Source organism: Rhinopithecus bieti, unplaced genomic scaffold, assembly GCF_001698545.2.
Source record: "Rhinopithecus bieti isolate Rb0 unplaced genomic scaffold, ASM169854v2 scaffold_6907, whole genome shotgun sequence".
Classification (NCBI taxonomy): Eukaryota; Metazoa; Chordata; class Mammalia; order Primates; family Cercopithecidae; genus Rhinopithecus; species Rhinopithecus bieti.
The window spans coordinates 1,694,133-1,711,782 of record NW_016805647.1 but is presented as its reverse complement, the minus strand read 5'-3'; the positions used below and the strand labels follow the sequence as shown (position 1 = coordinate 1,711,782).

At 37.2% G+C, this 17,650-nt stretch overlaps 1 protein-coding gene and 1 long non-coding RNA gene across 2 annotated transcripts in view; one reads left to right on the top strand and one right to left on the bottom strand.

Annotated features, from left to right (window-relative positions):
• Positions 1-17,650, bottom strand: part of LOC108530379 (uncharacterized) — a 131,775-nt gene that overhangs the window by 20,631 nt on the left and 93,494 nt on the right. The window lies entirely within an intron of this gene.
• CCDC30 (coiled-coil domain containing 30) overlaps positions 1-17,650 on the top strand; it is a 126,509-nt gene that overhangs the window by 37,708 nt on the left and 71,151 nt on the right. Inside the window, 2 exon segments of the mRNA XM_017873228.1 lie at positions 6,658-6,867; positions 10,164-10,318. Of these exon segments, the coding sequence (XP_017728717.1) occupies positions 6,658-6,867; positions 10,164-10,318 (365 nt within the window).

The window sequence follows — 17,650 nt, the reverse complement described above, 5'->3', positions numbered from 1 at the left end:
AAATAAAAATTAAAATATCACTTTTCTTTTAAAAAAAAAACCAAAATACTAATTTATTCCTTTTAAATCATTGTATTATAAAATATAACACTTAGAAAATGCATAAAACATACAGTTTACCTAATTGTCATAAAGTGAATAGACATCTAAACATTACCCAGGACAAGAAATAGAATAATGCCAGCACACTAGTGGCCCCTGCATGCCTTGTCCCCATCCTAATCCCGTCACCTTACCACCCCAGTAGTAACCACTAATTTTGGTAATAACTCTCTTGCTTTACTTTATAGTTTCATCAACTATTTATAATCCCACACAATATAGTTGTCTTCCCTATTTTTCCTATTTCAAAAATACAATCAGTATTTATACCTTGTGTTTGCCTTATAACTTTGTCTGCAAGATTCATTCATGTTACAGTGTATAGCCATTGCTCATTCATTTTCTTTGCAATATTAGTATTCTATTGTAAAAAAAAAAAAAAAGCCATACGTTATTTATTTTTTCTATGGCTTATGGACATTTTACATGTTTCCAGCTTGGGGATGTTAAAAAGAATGTTATAGGCTTGCAGAGCCTCAGGCAGATTGCTGCTCTGTTACCACCAATACCAAGACGTTGTTGTAGATCCTCTTCTTGGTGCTTGACTGTCCCAACTTGAAGCTGAGGAAGCTGCCTTGGATGCATAGGTCATTGGCCGTCACAGTGTTTATCCCAGTGTTGTCTTATTTCATCATTACCAGCATCACCAAAACCCTAAGTGTTGACTCTTTGATCACAGGCCCAAGAGTAAATAGACAATATATTATGAAAGGACTTGTACCCTTTCTATTTACAATGAGAAGTTTAGGTTTCTTAATCTTGAACAAATTCAATTTACCAAATATTCCAGAACACTTGATTTCTTCTTTTTCTTTGATTTGTTTCTCATCTATTCATTGTCTGTGTCTTACTTTTTTCATAATAAGATTATTCTTGAAAAATGAAACTTCCAGACTTTCTAAAAGGTTAGAGTGCCTTTTGAGAAGACATCAACAGCTAATAGATTTGTTCTTATTGAAATTTCAAAAGTTGTACCAACCCTCCAAAATAAAATGAGAAAAAAAAATGAGACAGAAGGTGAGCTGTTTTAGAATGGCAAGGTGGGAAATGGGTTTTTACTGGAAAAATAGGAAGTGTATTAAAACTTGATTGAGAATTTTTTTGGTAACATCAATGAGATAAGCTTATTACATTTTTTCCTGTTGACCTACATTGATCCACCAATGATATTAAGGCATTTTGCCCTTAGGGTTTAATTTCTTTTTTTTTTTTTTTTTAGACGGAGTCTGGCTCTGTGGCCCAGGCTGGAGTGCAGTGGTGTGATCTCTGCTCGCTGCAAGCTCCACCTCCCAGGTTCATGCCATTCTCCTGCCTCAGCCTCCCGTGTAGCTGGGACTACAGGCACCTGCCACTGTGCCCGGCTAATTTTTTGTATTTTTTAGTAGAGACGGGGTTTTACCATGTTAGCCAGGATGGTCTCGAACTCCTGACCTCGTGATCCGCCCACCTCGGCCTCCCAAAGTGCTGGGATTACAGGCGTGAGCCACCACGCCTGGCCGGGGTTAATTTCTTTATTTCTACATACATTCATTTCATTCTGTTTAACAAAGCTTTGATCATTTTATGTGTCCACTAACATTTTTGGAAATGGCATTTCTGGTCTTCAAAAATTAATGCAAAATGAGGAAATGAAGTTTCATAAGCTAAGCACTCTACATACTTGAGCAGCTTTTACTGAAAGAGCTTTGCCTTTGAACAGAGGGTATAACAGCACATTATTTCAGATATGTTCAGTCAATGAATATCAGATTCTTTCCTGAGTAGCAAGATATATGAATAGAACTAAGTAATGTTTCTACTTTTTAAAGAGTGCTGCAATGAACATTCATGCACATGTGTCCTGATGTCCATAAGTACACACTCCTCTAGGAAGAGATTGGGAGTGGAATTATTTCATCATAGGATATGTATTACCTCAACTCCTTCTAAAGTCTTCTACCAACAGTGTCTGAAGGTTCCCATTGCTCTACATCCTCACCAACTCTTGGAACTGTCAGACGTTAAAATTTTTGCAAACCTAGTATACATGTATAGCAGTAGTTCCTTGTGGTTTTAGTGTGCATTTGCCTGTTTGCAAACAAGTTTGAGCAGCTTTTTATACATTTAATTAGCATTTGAATTTCTATTTTGTGAAGTGCTTGTTCAAGATTTTGTTCATATTTATTTGGGGTTTCTCTCATTTTAATTTTTTCGTTAATTTATAGAGGCTTTTAAAATACATTAACCCTTTATCAGGTATGTATTAGAAACATTGACTCTGTGACTTGCATTTTCATTCTCCTTATATATCTTTTGATGAATCAAAGTTTTGAATTTTAATAATCATTATTTTTCATTATAACTAGTGATTTTGGGGTCTGATTTAATAAATATCTTACTACTTCAAAGTCATAAAGCTATTCTACATTAACATTTATTTATGTATGTATTTATTTATTTGTTTTTGAGATGGAGTTCCACTCTGTCACACAGGCTGGAGTACAGTGGCATGATCTTGGCCCACTGCAACATCTGCCTCCTGGGTTCAAGCAGTTCTTCTGCCTCGGCTTCCCAAATAGCTGGGATTACAGGCACACACCACTATGCCTGGCTAATTTTTTTGTACTTTTAGTAGATATGGGGTTTCACCATATTGGCCAGGCTGGCCTCGAACTCCTGACCTCAGGTGATCTGCCCACCTCAGCCTCCCAAAGTGTGGGATTACAGGCGTGAGCCACCGTGCCCAGCCTATTGTGGTATATTTTTGAGCTCCCTATTCTGCTCCATTGTTTATTTGTCTGCTCTTGTGCCAATACTATGCTATCGTGATTATTTTAGCTTTATATAAATATTAACATTTGATAGAGCAAGTCTTTTTACCTTGTTCTTCTTTTCTGGGATATCTGGGCTATTCCTGGACTTTGGGGTTCCTATATAAGTTTTATAATCAGTTTGTTAAGCTAAACACAAATACTCACATGAACTCACGTAGAACACATGTATATTGACACACAACCCTTTGGGATTTCACTTGGAATTACATTGACTCTATAGGCCAATTTGGGCAGAATTTAAATCTTTGCAAGACTGAATCCTCTAATTTAAGAAGAGAGTGTGTGTATTTAGGTTTTTAATTTCTCTCAATATTTAAATGTTCTTATATGTATGTATTTATTTATTTGTTTTTGAGATGGAGTTCCACTCTGTCACACAGGCTGTGGACAATATCTTTTGTTAGACATATTCACAGGTGCTGATATTTTCCATACTATTATAAATGGTAACTTTAAAAATGTTCATTTTCTAATTATTTCCCAATGTATAAAAATTCACTTAATCATTTTCTAATAAAAACTTTCCCATACTTTTTTATTCTTACAATGTATGTATATGTTATTTTGGATTTTCTAGCAAGTAATCATATCATTTAAAGACAATTTTCTTTCTTCCTTTCCATATGTTAAACCCTTCATTCTTTTTTCTTGTTCTGTTTACTGGCTAGCACAGTGCTGAATAGAACTGGTGACAGTAGGCATCCTTTTCTAATTCCCAGTCTCAAAGGAAAAGCTCTCAAATTTCACCATTTAGTATGTTTTTATTGCTTTTTAAAAATAGATATTTTATCCAAATTATGAATAAAAATTGATTCTACTATTTAACCTTAAAGGAATTGCTTTTCTGACTTTAGTTGTTCATTGTTTTATGACCAATCTATGTTGAATTTCATAAAATTTTTCTGAATTTTTGAGAAGGTTTTTAAATAATTTCTATTTGTAATAAATATGCTGACTTACCTTTGATTTCTATGTTAATCCGATTTTGCATTTCTGGGTAAACCTGACTTCTCAATAATTTCTTTCCTTTTTTCCTTACCCTAGTGCCTAGTTTGTGCTTGCTAATTAGTCTTTGGGACTTTTTGTAACTTTCTAATGAGTGAGTATAGTCTGTCCCTTCCTTGGCATGCCCTGTCAGTTTTTTGGATATCAAGGCTATCCTGCCTCTTAATAAATATGGTAATGTACCCCTCTTTTTCTGTCTGTTGGAAATAGTGTTTGTGAGGTTGACAATGTTTCTTCTCAAATTTACTGCAAATGACATCTAAAGTTTCTGTTTTGTTTTCTTTTGGTAGGTTTTCATTTCTAGTTCATTTTCATTGAATAGCTTATGGAGAGTCGTTCTTGTTCTTGGCCTATTTGTTTATATTTATTTTTCTAAATGATCCATAATTTGTGAACTTTATTTAATTTTACAGAAATGTTATTACTCTTTTTTATATTTTTAATTGTGCTTTCTAAGTTATATATATTTTTACAAAGGGTAGCTTTTAAAAAGAAGAAGAAAAGTATATAATGAGGGCGTTTCACTTTTATAATACTAGTTACCTTTGTCTTGTTGCTTTTCCTTTGATCAGTCTCACTAGAAGTGTATTTATTTTATTAGACTTTTCAAAGAGCCAAATTTTAGCTTGTTGATCCACTCTGACGTATTCTTTTTAGAGAAATAATAAATACATGTATTTCACAGTGTAGAGTAAATGTAGTGTAGAGTACTGAATTAGAATCAGAAAGTCTATATTCAGACCTTGGTTCTATCATCTGGTAACTATTTAAGATTCAGTTTTTTATCTCTAAAATGGGCTAAAATACCAATCCCAGCCACTTCATAGATGTGAAAGCCTAACAAATGTCAAGTAGTAATATTAGTATATGCCTCAGCTCTGTATTTCAAATGCAGCAGATAGTCTAAAAATAATTATTGAATAGGAACACTTAACTTTTGTTAGGTGTTTCCTATGTGTCTGGCTCTATTCTTGAGGCTTTAATTGCTTTGTCTCATTTAATGCCGCCTCACAACTATCCTATGAGGTAACTAGTTATTATCCCCATATTACAGATGAAGAAACTGATGCTCAAAGAGGTTGAACACAATTAACTTTTAGATTCACTTTATATAATCTGATTGGTTAATATAGAGAAAGCACAGATGAAGGACATTATAGCTATCATCCCTATTAATTCAGTTGAAAAGCTTTGAGACCAGGGAATTCTATTTACCATTAAAACAAAGTAAATTCTCTCTCACCACTTTTGTCTATGAGCCTTCCCTGCCCAGTGTATACATTCACTACATTCTGATGTTTTTTAGAATATCATTCATTTACTTGCTCAGTAAATAATTGATTAATCACCTACTCTCTGGTTCTTTCATAGGCCTTGGTATTAAGAAATGAATTAAAAACCCAATCTCTGCTTTCTTGGAATTTAAAGTGGGGAAAGGGGACATAAACAGGTATATAAATGCATACTTAATTATACATCATGATATGTTTGATGAAGGAAGCAAATGTGGTACAGTGATGAGTAAGGACATTTCAGATTAAATGATTCTGAAAATTGCCCCCTGCAAAGTGACATTTAAGCTAAGACCTGAAGAATAAGCAGGCAACCATACAATGAGAAGGGAAAAGGGAAAGCACTTCTGGCAGAGGGAGGTGTGGAAAAAGTTTGGTGTATTGGAAACTCTTAATACAAACCAATGTGACAGGAGGTACAGTGGGAGAAGGAGAAATAACAAGATGGATTTAAAGAGATAGACAAGGGCCAGAGCGTACAAAGCCAGGCAAGCTGGTGGGATCTGGAGTGAGGGACCACTGAAAGATTCTAAGCAGGGTTGTCAGGTAGTTCAATTTGTGTTTTTAAAAGAAAATTTGGCCACCGGGTTAGAGGATAGATTAGAAGAGAGTAAAAATGGAAGTGGTAGCACCAGTGCAGAGGCAGTTGCTATAGCCCAGGCTAGAGATGATGCCCCAGACTAGGTTAGTGCCAAAAAAAATGACACAAATAGATTAATGCAAGGTGTATTGTGGGGATAGAGTGACAGCATGTGCTAAATGATTGGAATTGGTTCATAATGGAAAAGGAAGACTCGGGGATTACTGACCTGCACAAAAGTTTGGATGGTGGCATTATTTACTGAAATTGGGAAAAGAGAGAAAAAAAGACTTTGGAGATATGGGCAGAATCAAGGAGTTTCATTTTGGCAAGTATTGGCATAAAATGGCATTTCAAATTATAGAAATGGATAGCAAATCATCCACTTTCTAGGCCTAGAAGAGTCCAATAATACATGTTGGGTAGCATTGGAAGAGTCTACAAAGAAGACCAAGAAAGAACAGCAGAGAGCTAAGTGAAAACCAGCAAAGTTTGGTATCACAGAATGCTACTGAGAAGTCACTTGTCCATTGGATTTATTTTGGCAATGAAGAGTTAGTACCCTTGGCAGAAAGTTTCACTGGGGTAGTGGGGATGAAAGCCAGTTTGGACTAGATTGAAGAAAGGATGGAAAACATTTAGACCATGCATATATAGAAACTCAGGAAAATTCCTTGGTCTAGCTGCTGTCTGACTAAACTTTGGAACCTCTTACTAACACATGGCAGCTCTAAAGAGGTACTCAGCCATGTGACACTGGTATCTGTTGGCTTTAAGGGGACTATACTCTTTTGAAAGCTGCTTATTCTAGTTCACGTTCATTCCACACTTATTTGTATTACTCTTACTTATTCTCTACCTCTAGATAAAGATTGAGCTAAAGCATGCCCAACAGAAGTTATTAGAGAGTACAAAGATGTGCTCTTCACTCACAGCAGAGTGTAAGCAGTGTCAGCAGAAAATCAAGGAACTGGAGTTGGAAGTACTTAAACAGACTCAGAGCATTAAATCACAGAACAACCTACAGGAAAAGCTGGCTCAGGAGAAATCTAAAGTTGCTGATGCAGAGGAAAAGGTAATTATCCTCATGCTTAATAAATAGCATACACTGAATACCACTACTGAAATCTTATTTCCCTGAGGATTTTAAGAAATAAATATGTTGCAGACTTGATAGAATTCTGAGATTTTTTTTCTCTCCTATGTTTTCTTCTGCTTCTGTTTTGATTTCACCTGTTCCTACAATTTTAGGGATTCTTGTGTATTTGTAAAAAACTTCATGGACTTAAAAAGGTCAGTTGTATTAAAGCTATAACATGAACTTAAAGAACTGGATGATCCCATATGGCTTTTGTTTTATATTTTCACATTTGAGAACACTTATTCTTTCATTTGAATTGGCTGTTAATGTAAATTTTGTTTTAATTTTGTTTTTTTTTCATTGACAAACAATTGTACATGTTCATGGGGTACATAGTGATGTTTAAATAGATATGATGTATAGAGATCATATCAGGGTAATTATTGTATTCATCACATCAAACATATTTTGTAATTTTGTAGGGGGATTTGTGTTGTGAAATGAACCATTTTGAAATATTGTCACTTCATTTTAGATTGCCCAACACTAGGTGGCAGTAGTATGTAACAGTTGTACATTTTGATGTGCAAGTTTGAGAATTAAATTGGATTAAAAAATAATTTCGTCAAACCATACAATATGAAGCAAACATCAAAAAGTGATGACAGCAATCTGAATTAAACTTAAAAAATCTAAGTTAAAGAATTAAACTAAGACTGGCTGAATTAACTTATTTTTAAGGGAGGAAAGGAGAGGCGAGGCAAGGCGAATGACCAGGAGAGGTGAATGGCCAGACACAGTGGCTCACACCTGTAATCCCAGCACTTTGGGAGGCCAAGGTGGGTGGATCACCTGAGGTCAGGAGTTTGAGACCAGCCTGGACAACATGGTGAAACCCCGCCTCTACTAATAATACAAAAATTAGCCAGGTGTGGTGGCACACGCCTTGAATCCCAGCTACTCCGGAGGCTGAGGCAGGAGAATTGTTTGAACCTGGGAGTGAGAGGTTGCAGTGAGCTGAGATCACACCATTGCACTCCAGCCTGGGTGACAAGAGTGAAACTCTGTCTCAAAAAGAGAGAGAGGGAAGGAAGGAAGGAGGGAGGGAGGGAGGGAGGGAAGGAAGGGAGGGAGAGGGAGCAACATAGTGAGACCTGAGCAACATAGTGAGACCCTATCTCTACAAAAATAAATAAGTTAGCTGGGCATAGTAGCGCATGCATGTAGTACTAGCTACTCTGAAGGCTAAGGCAGGAGGATCACCTGGGCGATATAGCAACACCCCATCTCAAAAAAAAAAAAATCTCATATATATAGAGAGAGATTATTAAAAAGAAACAGCAAGGATGTGATTAACACAAAATTCAGTATATTGGTTTTCTCTGGTGGGGAGGGAAGAGGGATAATCAAAGAGGGTCACAGAATGGGCTTCAAAAGTATTGGAAATGTTCCCTTTCTTAAATTATGTGGCAGGTTCAGAAGTTTGGATGTATCCTTGACAGAGAAGCCAATGAGGTGATGCTTTTGTCTGTGGAATTAGTACCGAATTCCTTAAGTAAGAATTCTCCCTAGACAGAACTAAATAGAACATTCCAAGGAACTTGAACTGGCCTCAGATGGCTGACTGCCTACTGCCATTCCCCTTGAATCATTCTGCATCTTCTCCTCTCTCATGCTGCATGGGCTATGCAGAGACCTAGGTGCAGGGGGTTGGGTTGATGCAGAAAGCCCCTCTCTTAGAAAACAAGTGCCACCCACTGGCATTCACAGAAAATTATGGGGAATGTGATGCCAAGCCATTCTAAAGGATTCCTTGTTGGGTCAGAAATACGTTAGAGGGATAATAGCTACCCTGCTGAAATCTATTCAGTCAACAAATATTTACTGAGCACCTACTATGTACCAGGCACAATTTAAGGTGACACAAGCATTTATAAAAATAAGTAAATAAGTGTAAAGGAAATTTATCTTTTAAAAAAGTGGGGTTTTTTTGCTGCTACATGAAAAAGGCAAGAAAAAAATGTTTTAAATGATATGTTAAATCTAGCATATAAACTCTAAAATATAGGGTCTCTCTTTCAAATTCATAAATCATATTTTTAGTTCTGCCAGAGCATTAAAAAACCTATTATTGATGCTAAGCAATATGCCAATAGGTGCTTGGTTTATAAGAGACTTCTATTTTGTTTTGCAGTGTTATTCATGAATCTAGCCACACTGTGGAGAAACTAGGTGCACTCACACAATGCTGTTGGGAGTATAAATTGGTCTAATACCTCTGGAGGCAGTTTGGCATCATCTATCAAACAAGCAAATGCTCATAAGCTTTGCCCTAGTAAATCTACACCTCATAATTTAATCTGCAGACATTGTTTGTAATAGTATTGTCTATAATAGCAAAAGATTGGAATCAGCTTAAATGTTCACCAGTAGGGCACTGGTTAAATAAGTTATGGTATACCCTTACAGTGGAGTGGTATGCAACTATGAAACAGAAGACAACTCAATATGTGCATATAATATGGAAAAATGACCAAATGTGTATTGCTATAAAAAAGTAAGGTGCCTAATTATATATGGTATAGTATTCATCGTTTGTGTAAAATTTATATGTATGGGGGATAACTATATAATATGTGTTTATATATGCATAAATAAATCTCTGGAGGGGTACATAAGTAATTAAAAACCACGGTTACCTATTCGGTGGAGGAAAATTTGGAGGAAGTAGGACAGGGATGGGAAGGAGACTTTTCACTATATAGCTTCTTTTTTTGAGACTGGGTCTCACTCTGTCACTCTGTCACCCAGGCTGGAGTACAGTGGCACAATCATTGGCTCACTGTAGCCTCAGCTTCCCTGGGCTCAAGTAATTTCCGCCACCTCAGCCTCCTGAGTAGCTGAGACTGCAGGTACTCACCACCATGCCCAGCTAATTTTTGTATTTTTTTGTAGATATGGGGTTTTACCATGTTGCCCAGGCTGGTCTCGAACTCCTGAGGCTTAAGCGATTCACCCAGCTTGGCCTCCCACAGTTCTTGGATTACAGGTGTGAACCAGCATGTTTGGCCTGTAGCTTCTTTTATACATACACATTGAATTATATGAATGCATTACATACTGCAAAATTTAAACAATTTATTTTAAAATTAAATCTAGCTACTCTTTTTACTTCAGGTCAGATTAATATGTTAGCACTGCTATGTTTACTATTTATGTGTTATTCCCCTAATTTGAAAAAAGATCACACTCTTCTTAATGCTTTACTTGTAAACTTTTTTTCATTCAAGATTCTGGACCTGCAGCAGAAATTAGAACATGCTCATAAAGTCTGTCTCACAGACACTTGTATTTCAGAGAAGCAGCAGCTACAGGAAAAGATAAAAGAAGCAACAGAAAATGAAGCTAAAGTAAAGCAACAATATCAAGAACAACAACAGAAGAGGTAAGAGGAGCAGAGATCTCAGTTTCCTGTGGGTTTAGCCATGACTGAGTTAACAGCAACATCAATTTACTCTAACAGAATATCAGAGAGTATTTCTGCTCTGTCCCCACTGAAGTAAACCCAGCCACACACAATTCCTGATGTATTGCACTTACCACACTGTATTCTAATTGTTTATTTTCTAGTTTACCTCTGGCCCTAGAGTGTGAGATTTTTAAAGGCAGAGATTATTTCTTCTGGTTCTGGGACACACCTAGTGGTAACAGTAAATATTCTTGACTGACTTGCCTATGAAATACTCTGGAATTTGCTCTGACACGTAGTCTGACAAAATTCAAACTACAACGAAGTTGATATTTTGTACAAGGGAACTTCAGAGAGTTTGTGGAACAACTGAATTGAAAGATAAAATAAAAAATATATTGGCCAGGTGCAGTGGCTCACACCTGTAATCCCAGCACTTTGGGATGCTGATCCCAGGAGTTTGAGACCAGCCTGAGCAACATAGTGAGTCCTCATCTCTACCAAAATAATAATAATAATAATTATCCAGGCATGACAGTGCACTTCTGTAATCCCAGCTACTCAGGAGGCTGAGGCAGGAGGATCACTTGAGCCCAGGAGTTTGAGTCTGCAAGTGAACCATAATCGAAACACCGCACTCCAGACTGGGTTGCAGAATGAGACCCTGTCTCAAAAAACAACTTTATTTCTCAACATAAGCTCCATCAAGGTGAAGGCACTTTTGTAAGTGATGATGCACACCATTTAGTCCATCCCTAAAGAACTCAGTGAGAATCCTGGGAGTTTACCCATGTCATTGCAGTCTTTCACACATTATTAACCAAAGAGAAATGGGTGCCCTTTAAATATTTTTTAAGATTGGGAAACAAAAGGAAGTCAGAAGGAGCCAAATCAGGACTGTAAGGTGGATGCCTAATAATTTCCCATCAAAACTCTTGGAAAATTGCTCTTATTTGATGAGGGGAATGAGCAGGAGCATTGTCATGGTAGAGAAGGACTCTGGTGAAGCTTTCCCAGGCATTTTTTAAAATAAAGCTTTGGCTACCTTTCTCAAAACACTCTCATAATAAGCAGGTTATCATTTGGCTTTCTAGAAAGTCAATAAGCAAAATCCTTTGAGCATCACAAAAACTGTTGGCATGACCTCTGCTCTTGACTGGTCCACTTTTGCTGTGACTGGACTGCTTCCTCCTCTTGGTAGCCATTTCTTTGATTGTGCTTTGTCTTCAGTATCATGTTGGTAAAGTCAGGTTTCTTCTCCTGTTACAATTCTTCAAAGAAATGCCTCAGGATCTTCATCCCACTTGTGTAAAAGTCCCATGGAAAGCTTTGCTCCTGTCTGTAGCTAATCTGAATGCAACAGTTTTGGCACCCATCAAGTGGAAAGTTTGCTAAACTTTAATTTCTCTGTCAGAATTGTGGTAAGCTGAATCAATTGAGATATCTATGATATTGGCTAGTATTTCTGCTGCTAATCATCAGCCTTCAATTAGACTACAAAAAAATTTTTTTCCTTGTAAATTGGTGTGGATGGTCTGCCACTGTGGGCCTCATCTTCAACATCATTTCATCCTTTCTTAAAACGACTTATCCATTAGTAAACTGCTGATTTCTTTGGGCTATTGTCTCTTTAAACTTTTCATTAAAGCATCAATGACTTCAGCATTCTTCCACCTTAGTTTCACCATAAATTTGATGTTTGTTCTTGCTTAGTGTCCTTATCTCTAAAGTGGGAATTATAATGCCAGTTCTATACATCTTTTGTGAAGATTTGCTAAGAAGAAATATGTGTGCACTATTTGAACTAAGTGTAGGCGAATAAAATATATAGGGAAATTCTTCTACCAAAAGGGGACTCTATAGTGTATATTGTTTCATAATCTAGAAGAAAGTAACCCTGATTTAAATAGATTGTAACCTACTTTTTCACTTAAAATATTATGATCTGTTTATCTGACATTAAACTTTTTTCTAGAATATTATTTTAATGATATGTCACAATTTATTTAATAAATCCTTTATTGTTGAACGTTTAGATTTTTCCCAGTTTCTTCTATTTCAGTGACATAATATATATCCTGATACACAATAAGCACTTCTCCCAGGAAATAGAACCATTAGGAATATGTATTTAATAAAAGCCTTATTACAGGGACTTGGTCTTATGCAATTGTGGGTGCTGGTTATGCAGTCTATATGGCTGTCATCTTTGCATCTTATGCTAGAGCTCGAAGTCTGCAGGGCAAACAATCAGGAAGTGAAGCTGAATGTAAAGTGGGAGAGCAACAAGGTGGAAACCATGAAGATGGACTGGAACCCATGTCAGTTCTTGCTGCCTCTAACCTTGATAAAGTGTAGGTATCCTACAGGAGAAACTGGCACCCTTCATCAAGGAGCTAAATAGACATCTGGCCCAGGAGATGGAAAAGTGAAGGAGGATTCAAGGGAAGGTGGAGCAGTTGTAGGCCTGGCTGTTGCATCATGCCAAGGTGAGCAGCAGATATCAGCAGTGTTTATAAACTATAAAAGTGCCTGCTCCAATCTTCTACCTGGAAAAACCAAAATGTTTCAATTCTGTTCTCTAAATCTTGCACAAATATTATCTCCTGTGGCCCACTATAACCAGAAACTTACACAGAAGGAATTCTGGGAAACTAGACAAGTCAAAATGTTACAAAGCTACTCTATTAAAAATATATTTGTTAAACAATAGTTAATTTTATTAAATTGAAATTAGGCCTGGCACCAGTGGCTCACATCTGTAATCCCAGCACATTAGGAGGCTGAGGAGGGTGGATCACTTGAGGTCAGGAGTTTGAGACCAGCCTGGCCAACATGGTGAAACCCCATCTTTACTAAAAATACAAAAATTAGCCAAGCATGGTGGCAGACACGTATTAACCCCAGCTACTTGGGAGGCTGAGGCAAGAAAATTGCTTAAACTCCGGAGGTGGAGGTTGCAGTGAGCCAAGATCGTGCTACTGCACTTCAACCCGGGCAACAGAGCAGGCTAAACAGGCGAGACTCCATCTCAAAAAAAAAAAAAAAAAAGTGTTGTTGTTATTGTAATATTGAACATTATTGTTGTTACTATTGTCCTCATTATCATCACAATCTTCTCAGTAAGATGAAAAAAGTTCATTTGGCCAGAACAAAATGCTTAGAGACAAGGAAAGTGGCAAGAAAATGAGGCTAGAAAGGTAAGCTAGACTTAAGTCATGTAGAACTTAACAGACCACACTGAGTTTGAACCTGTTCATGAAGGTATTCGTCTGTGGTTGTCCTATCACATAGTATCTGTATCTGGTTTTGGTGTTAGGGTAATGTTTGTCTCAAAAAATTACTTAGGAAGTGTCCCCTCTCCTTCAATTTTTTTTGGAAGAGATTGCAGAGAATTGGTATCATTTCTTTCTTAAATGTTTGGTAGAATTCACCATGAAATCATCTGGGCCTACTGCTTTATTTTTTGGAAGGTAATTAATTTTTTTTTAAATTATACTTTAAGTTCTAGGGTACATGTGCATAACGTGCAGGTTTATTACATATGTATACTTGTGCCATGTTGGTGTGCTGCACCCATCAACTCGTCAGCACCCATCAACTCGTCATTTACATCAGGTATAACTCCCAATGCAATCCCTCCTCCCTCCCCGCCCCGTGATAGGCCCCGGTGTGTGATGTTCCCCTTCCCCAGTCCAAGTGATCTCATTGCTCAGTTCCCACCTATGAGTGAGAACATGCAGTGTTTGGATTGATTCAATTTCTTTAACAGATATAGGCCAACTTGGATTATCTATTTCTTCTTGTGTGAGCTTTCATAGTTTGTGTCTTTCAAAGAATCAGTCCATATATTGTAAGTCCATATATTGTAGGCAGAGTTGTTCATAATATTCCTTTATTATCCTTTTAATGTCCATGGAGTTAGCAGTGGTGGCCCCTCTTTCATTTTGATATTTTTTTAAAAAATGTTTTATTTATAAAATACAGATGGGGCTTTGCTGTGTTGCCCAGGCTGGTCTCAAGTTCCTGCATTCAAGTGATACTCCTGCCTCACCCTCCCAAAGTGCTAGGATTATATATGTGAGCCATTTTGCCTGGCCACATTTTTTATATTATTAATATTTGTCTTCTCTATTTATTAGTTAGCCAGGCTAGAGGTTTATCTATTTTATTCATCTTTTCAAAGAACAAACTTTTGGTTTCATTTATTTTTCTCTATTGTTTATTGTTTTCAATCCCATTGACTAATACTCTCATTTTTACTATTTATTTGCTTTAGGCTTATAATGTTCTTCTTTCTCTAGTTTCCTAAGGTGAAAGCTTAGATTACTGATTTTAGATTTTCTTCCTTTATAATATATGCATGTAATACTACAAGTTTTCTGCTATGTTGTATCCTATAAATTTTGTAAGTTGTATTTCATTTTCATTTAGTTTAAAATATTTTTAATTTATTGAGACCTCCTCTTTGACTCATGTATTATTTAGAAGTGTGTTGTTTATCCCAAATATTTGGAATTTTCCATCTCTCTTTTTCTTATTGATTTATGGTTTCATAATATCAGTTTAAACAGTTGTGTGACATTCTGCTACATAGATATATCATACTTTATGTAATACTTATATCTTTTAGGCTTTTTTGCTATTATAAAGCTATCATAAATAACTTTATACATAAGACTTTGCAACTGCAATGAAGTATGATGAAGTGTGGTAAGTTATACTAAAGGAGGTTTAGGTTACCATGATAGTACATAACACGGATACCTATGGAGTGAGGGAACTTAAGAAAGACTTCCTCAAAGAAAGTGATTTAAGCTGAGAATGAAGTAGTTGGTATCAAGAAGCTAAATAGAGAATAGTGTGGAGGATGACTTTGAGGAAGTGAAAAAGTTCATTGGCTGAAAGAAAATAAGGTTAGGGACAGTGGTGAGAAAATGAGATGAGGAAGGTGAGGTAGGCCTAGCTCATGCAGAACCTTAGGTTTTTTGTTTGTTTGTTTGTTTAGAGTCAGGGATCTTGCTCTGTTGCCCAGGCTGGAATACAGTGGCACAATCATGACTCACTGCAGCCCTGAACTCCTGAGCTCAGGTGATCCTCCTGCCTCCACCTACTCAGTAGCTAGGACTATAGGCATGCCCAACATGCCCAGCTAATTAAAAAGAAAAATTAGGGATCTCCTTATGTTGCTCAGGTTGTTTTAGAACTCCTGGCCTCAGGTGATCCCCCAGCCTCAGACTCCCACAGTGTTAGGAGGTGTGAGCCATAGTGCTACAGATCCTCATGAGCCACAGTGCCCAGCTCTTGTGAGCCACAGTGCCCATTTCTCATGCAGAACCTATCAAGCCATGGTGAACAGTTTGGAGTTTACCTTAAGAGTAATGGGGTTCCTGAATCAAAGAACAGGAAAAATATATATAAAAATAAGAGTAATGGAGAGCCACTATAGGATTTTGAGCAGAGGAAGTTGTATGATTAGTTTGCAATTTAGAAAGAACACTCTGACTACTAAAAGAGGCTCAGGCTACAGAGAATGCAGGGAGTCTTTTTTTTTTTTTTAGGGAGTCTTATCCATACACCAATTTCTTAATTTTATTCATTGGCAGACCTGGTTTGTTAGTCTTTTATTTTTCAAACTCTGTATCAATTAACTTCTCACATATTCATGAGTTGCTCTTTTAATTTTGACTTCCTACTTTGCTTTTTTTCTTTTTGTAGAGATGGGGGTCTCACTCTATCACCCAGGCTGCAGTGCAGTTGTGTGATCAAAGTTCACTGCAGCCTTGACCTCCCAGGTTCAAGCACTTCTCCCACCTCAGCCTCCAGAGCAGCTGGGACTACAGGCGCATGCCACCATGCCTGTCTAATTTAAAAAAAAAATTTTTTTATAGAGACAAGTTCTCACTATGTTGCCCAGGCTGCTCTTGAACTTTGGGGCTCAAGCAATCCTCCCACCTTGGCCTCTCAAAGTGCTGGGATTATAGGTGTGAGCCACCATGTCCAGCCAACTTCCTACTTTCCAATTCTAGTTTTCAGCTCTCAAATTTTACTGCCAATAACTCAAGTGTTTTTAGTTTCAGTGGATCAAAACTTCTCTTTTAGTTCCAAGGCTTCTCTCTTAGTTTGGAAATTGAGAGTGTAACCAAAAAGAAGTAGGCCATAATAGCAGATATACAGTTAATTAGATGAAGGAGAGATGAAAGAGAGGATATTGCTGTAGAAGTAGATGTGAATGGTAGAAAATTAGCTATAGCAGTCCTTGGAGAGTCTGCACTTATATCCAAGAAACATAAGGAGAAGAACTAGAGGTGGAGAGATGTGAGCCCATGTCTCAAATATAATCATCCCCCAATAACCTGTTGATTTCTCAGAATACTGAATTTAGACAAAGCAAACTTATTTGTCTAATGTCAGTATTTTACTGCCCTAGCATGCAGGTGAGACTTTTGCCCACCAGTACTATTTCATTATCATCATCACAGTCTTCGAGATGAATCTCCTAAGTCCAGAGAACCTCGGTCTGAAATCCTCAGAAAACTCTTTCCACAAACTGTACTCTATTACTGAAATGCCAAGGATTTGGTCTAGGTCCCATTGCTTAGTGCAATGAGTATTGCCAGGGAAGTGCAATGAGTATTGCCAGGGAAGAAGGCTTTATTAGGGTGCCACAGTTGAGGAGAATGGGAGATCAGTCTCAAATCTATCTACCTGACCAACTAAACTTTGGGGGGTTATAGCAGGGAAGCAATGTAAAACAGGAATTAGTGAGGGGTAAGGAACCAATCATAAGGAATGAGGCATCTCATTTTCTGGATGCTATGATCTGGTGAATTTTAGTTGCTTGCCTGAGGGTCAGTCTCCTGAGGGAGGAACTCAGATATAAATTTCAAGTTTTAAGACTGGGAGGGTACATTTCTACATTTGTTCAAAAAACTATAAATATAATTTCTATGGGCCAGTTGGGCCAGTTTCATAATGAGACTGAATGAGCAAAGTGTTAATGGCCCTTGTAGGGGTGAAGGAAAAATGTCCCCTCCCCTTCTGAAGGTTTTCTGAAAAGCCAACTGACAAAAGGCAGATTAATAGGAGAAAAAGCAAACACAATTTTATTAACGTGGGGTGGGGAAAATCAAGTGTGATGACCCAATAGCTGAGTGTGTTGCAGAAGCTTATATACCCGTTTCCAGGGCAGAGGGAGATGAGGAATGTAGACAATTCCAAGGGACAGTAACTCATTAGGGAGAATGAAGGGACCCTGAAAACAAAAATTAATTCATAAATTATTCTCCTGGGAATTTGAGTGAGTTT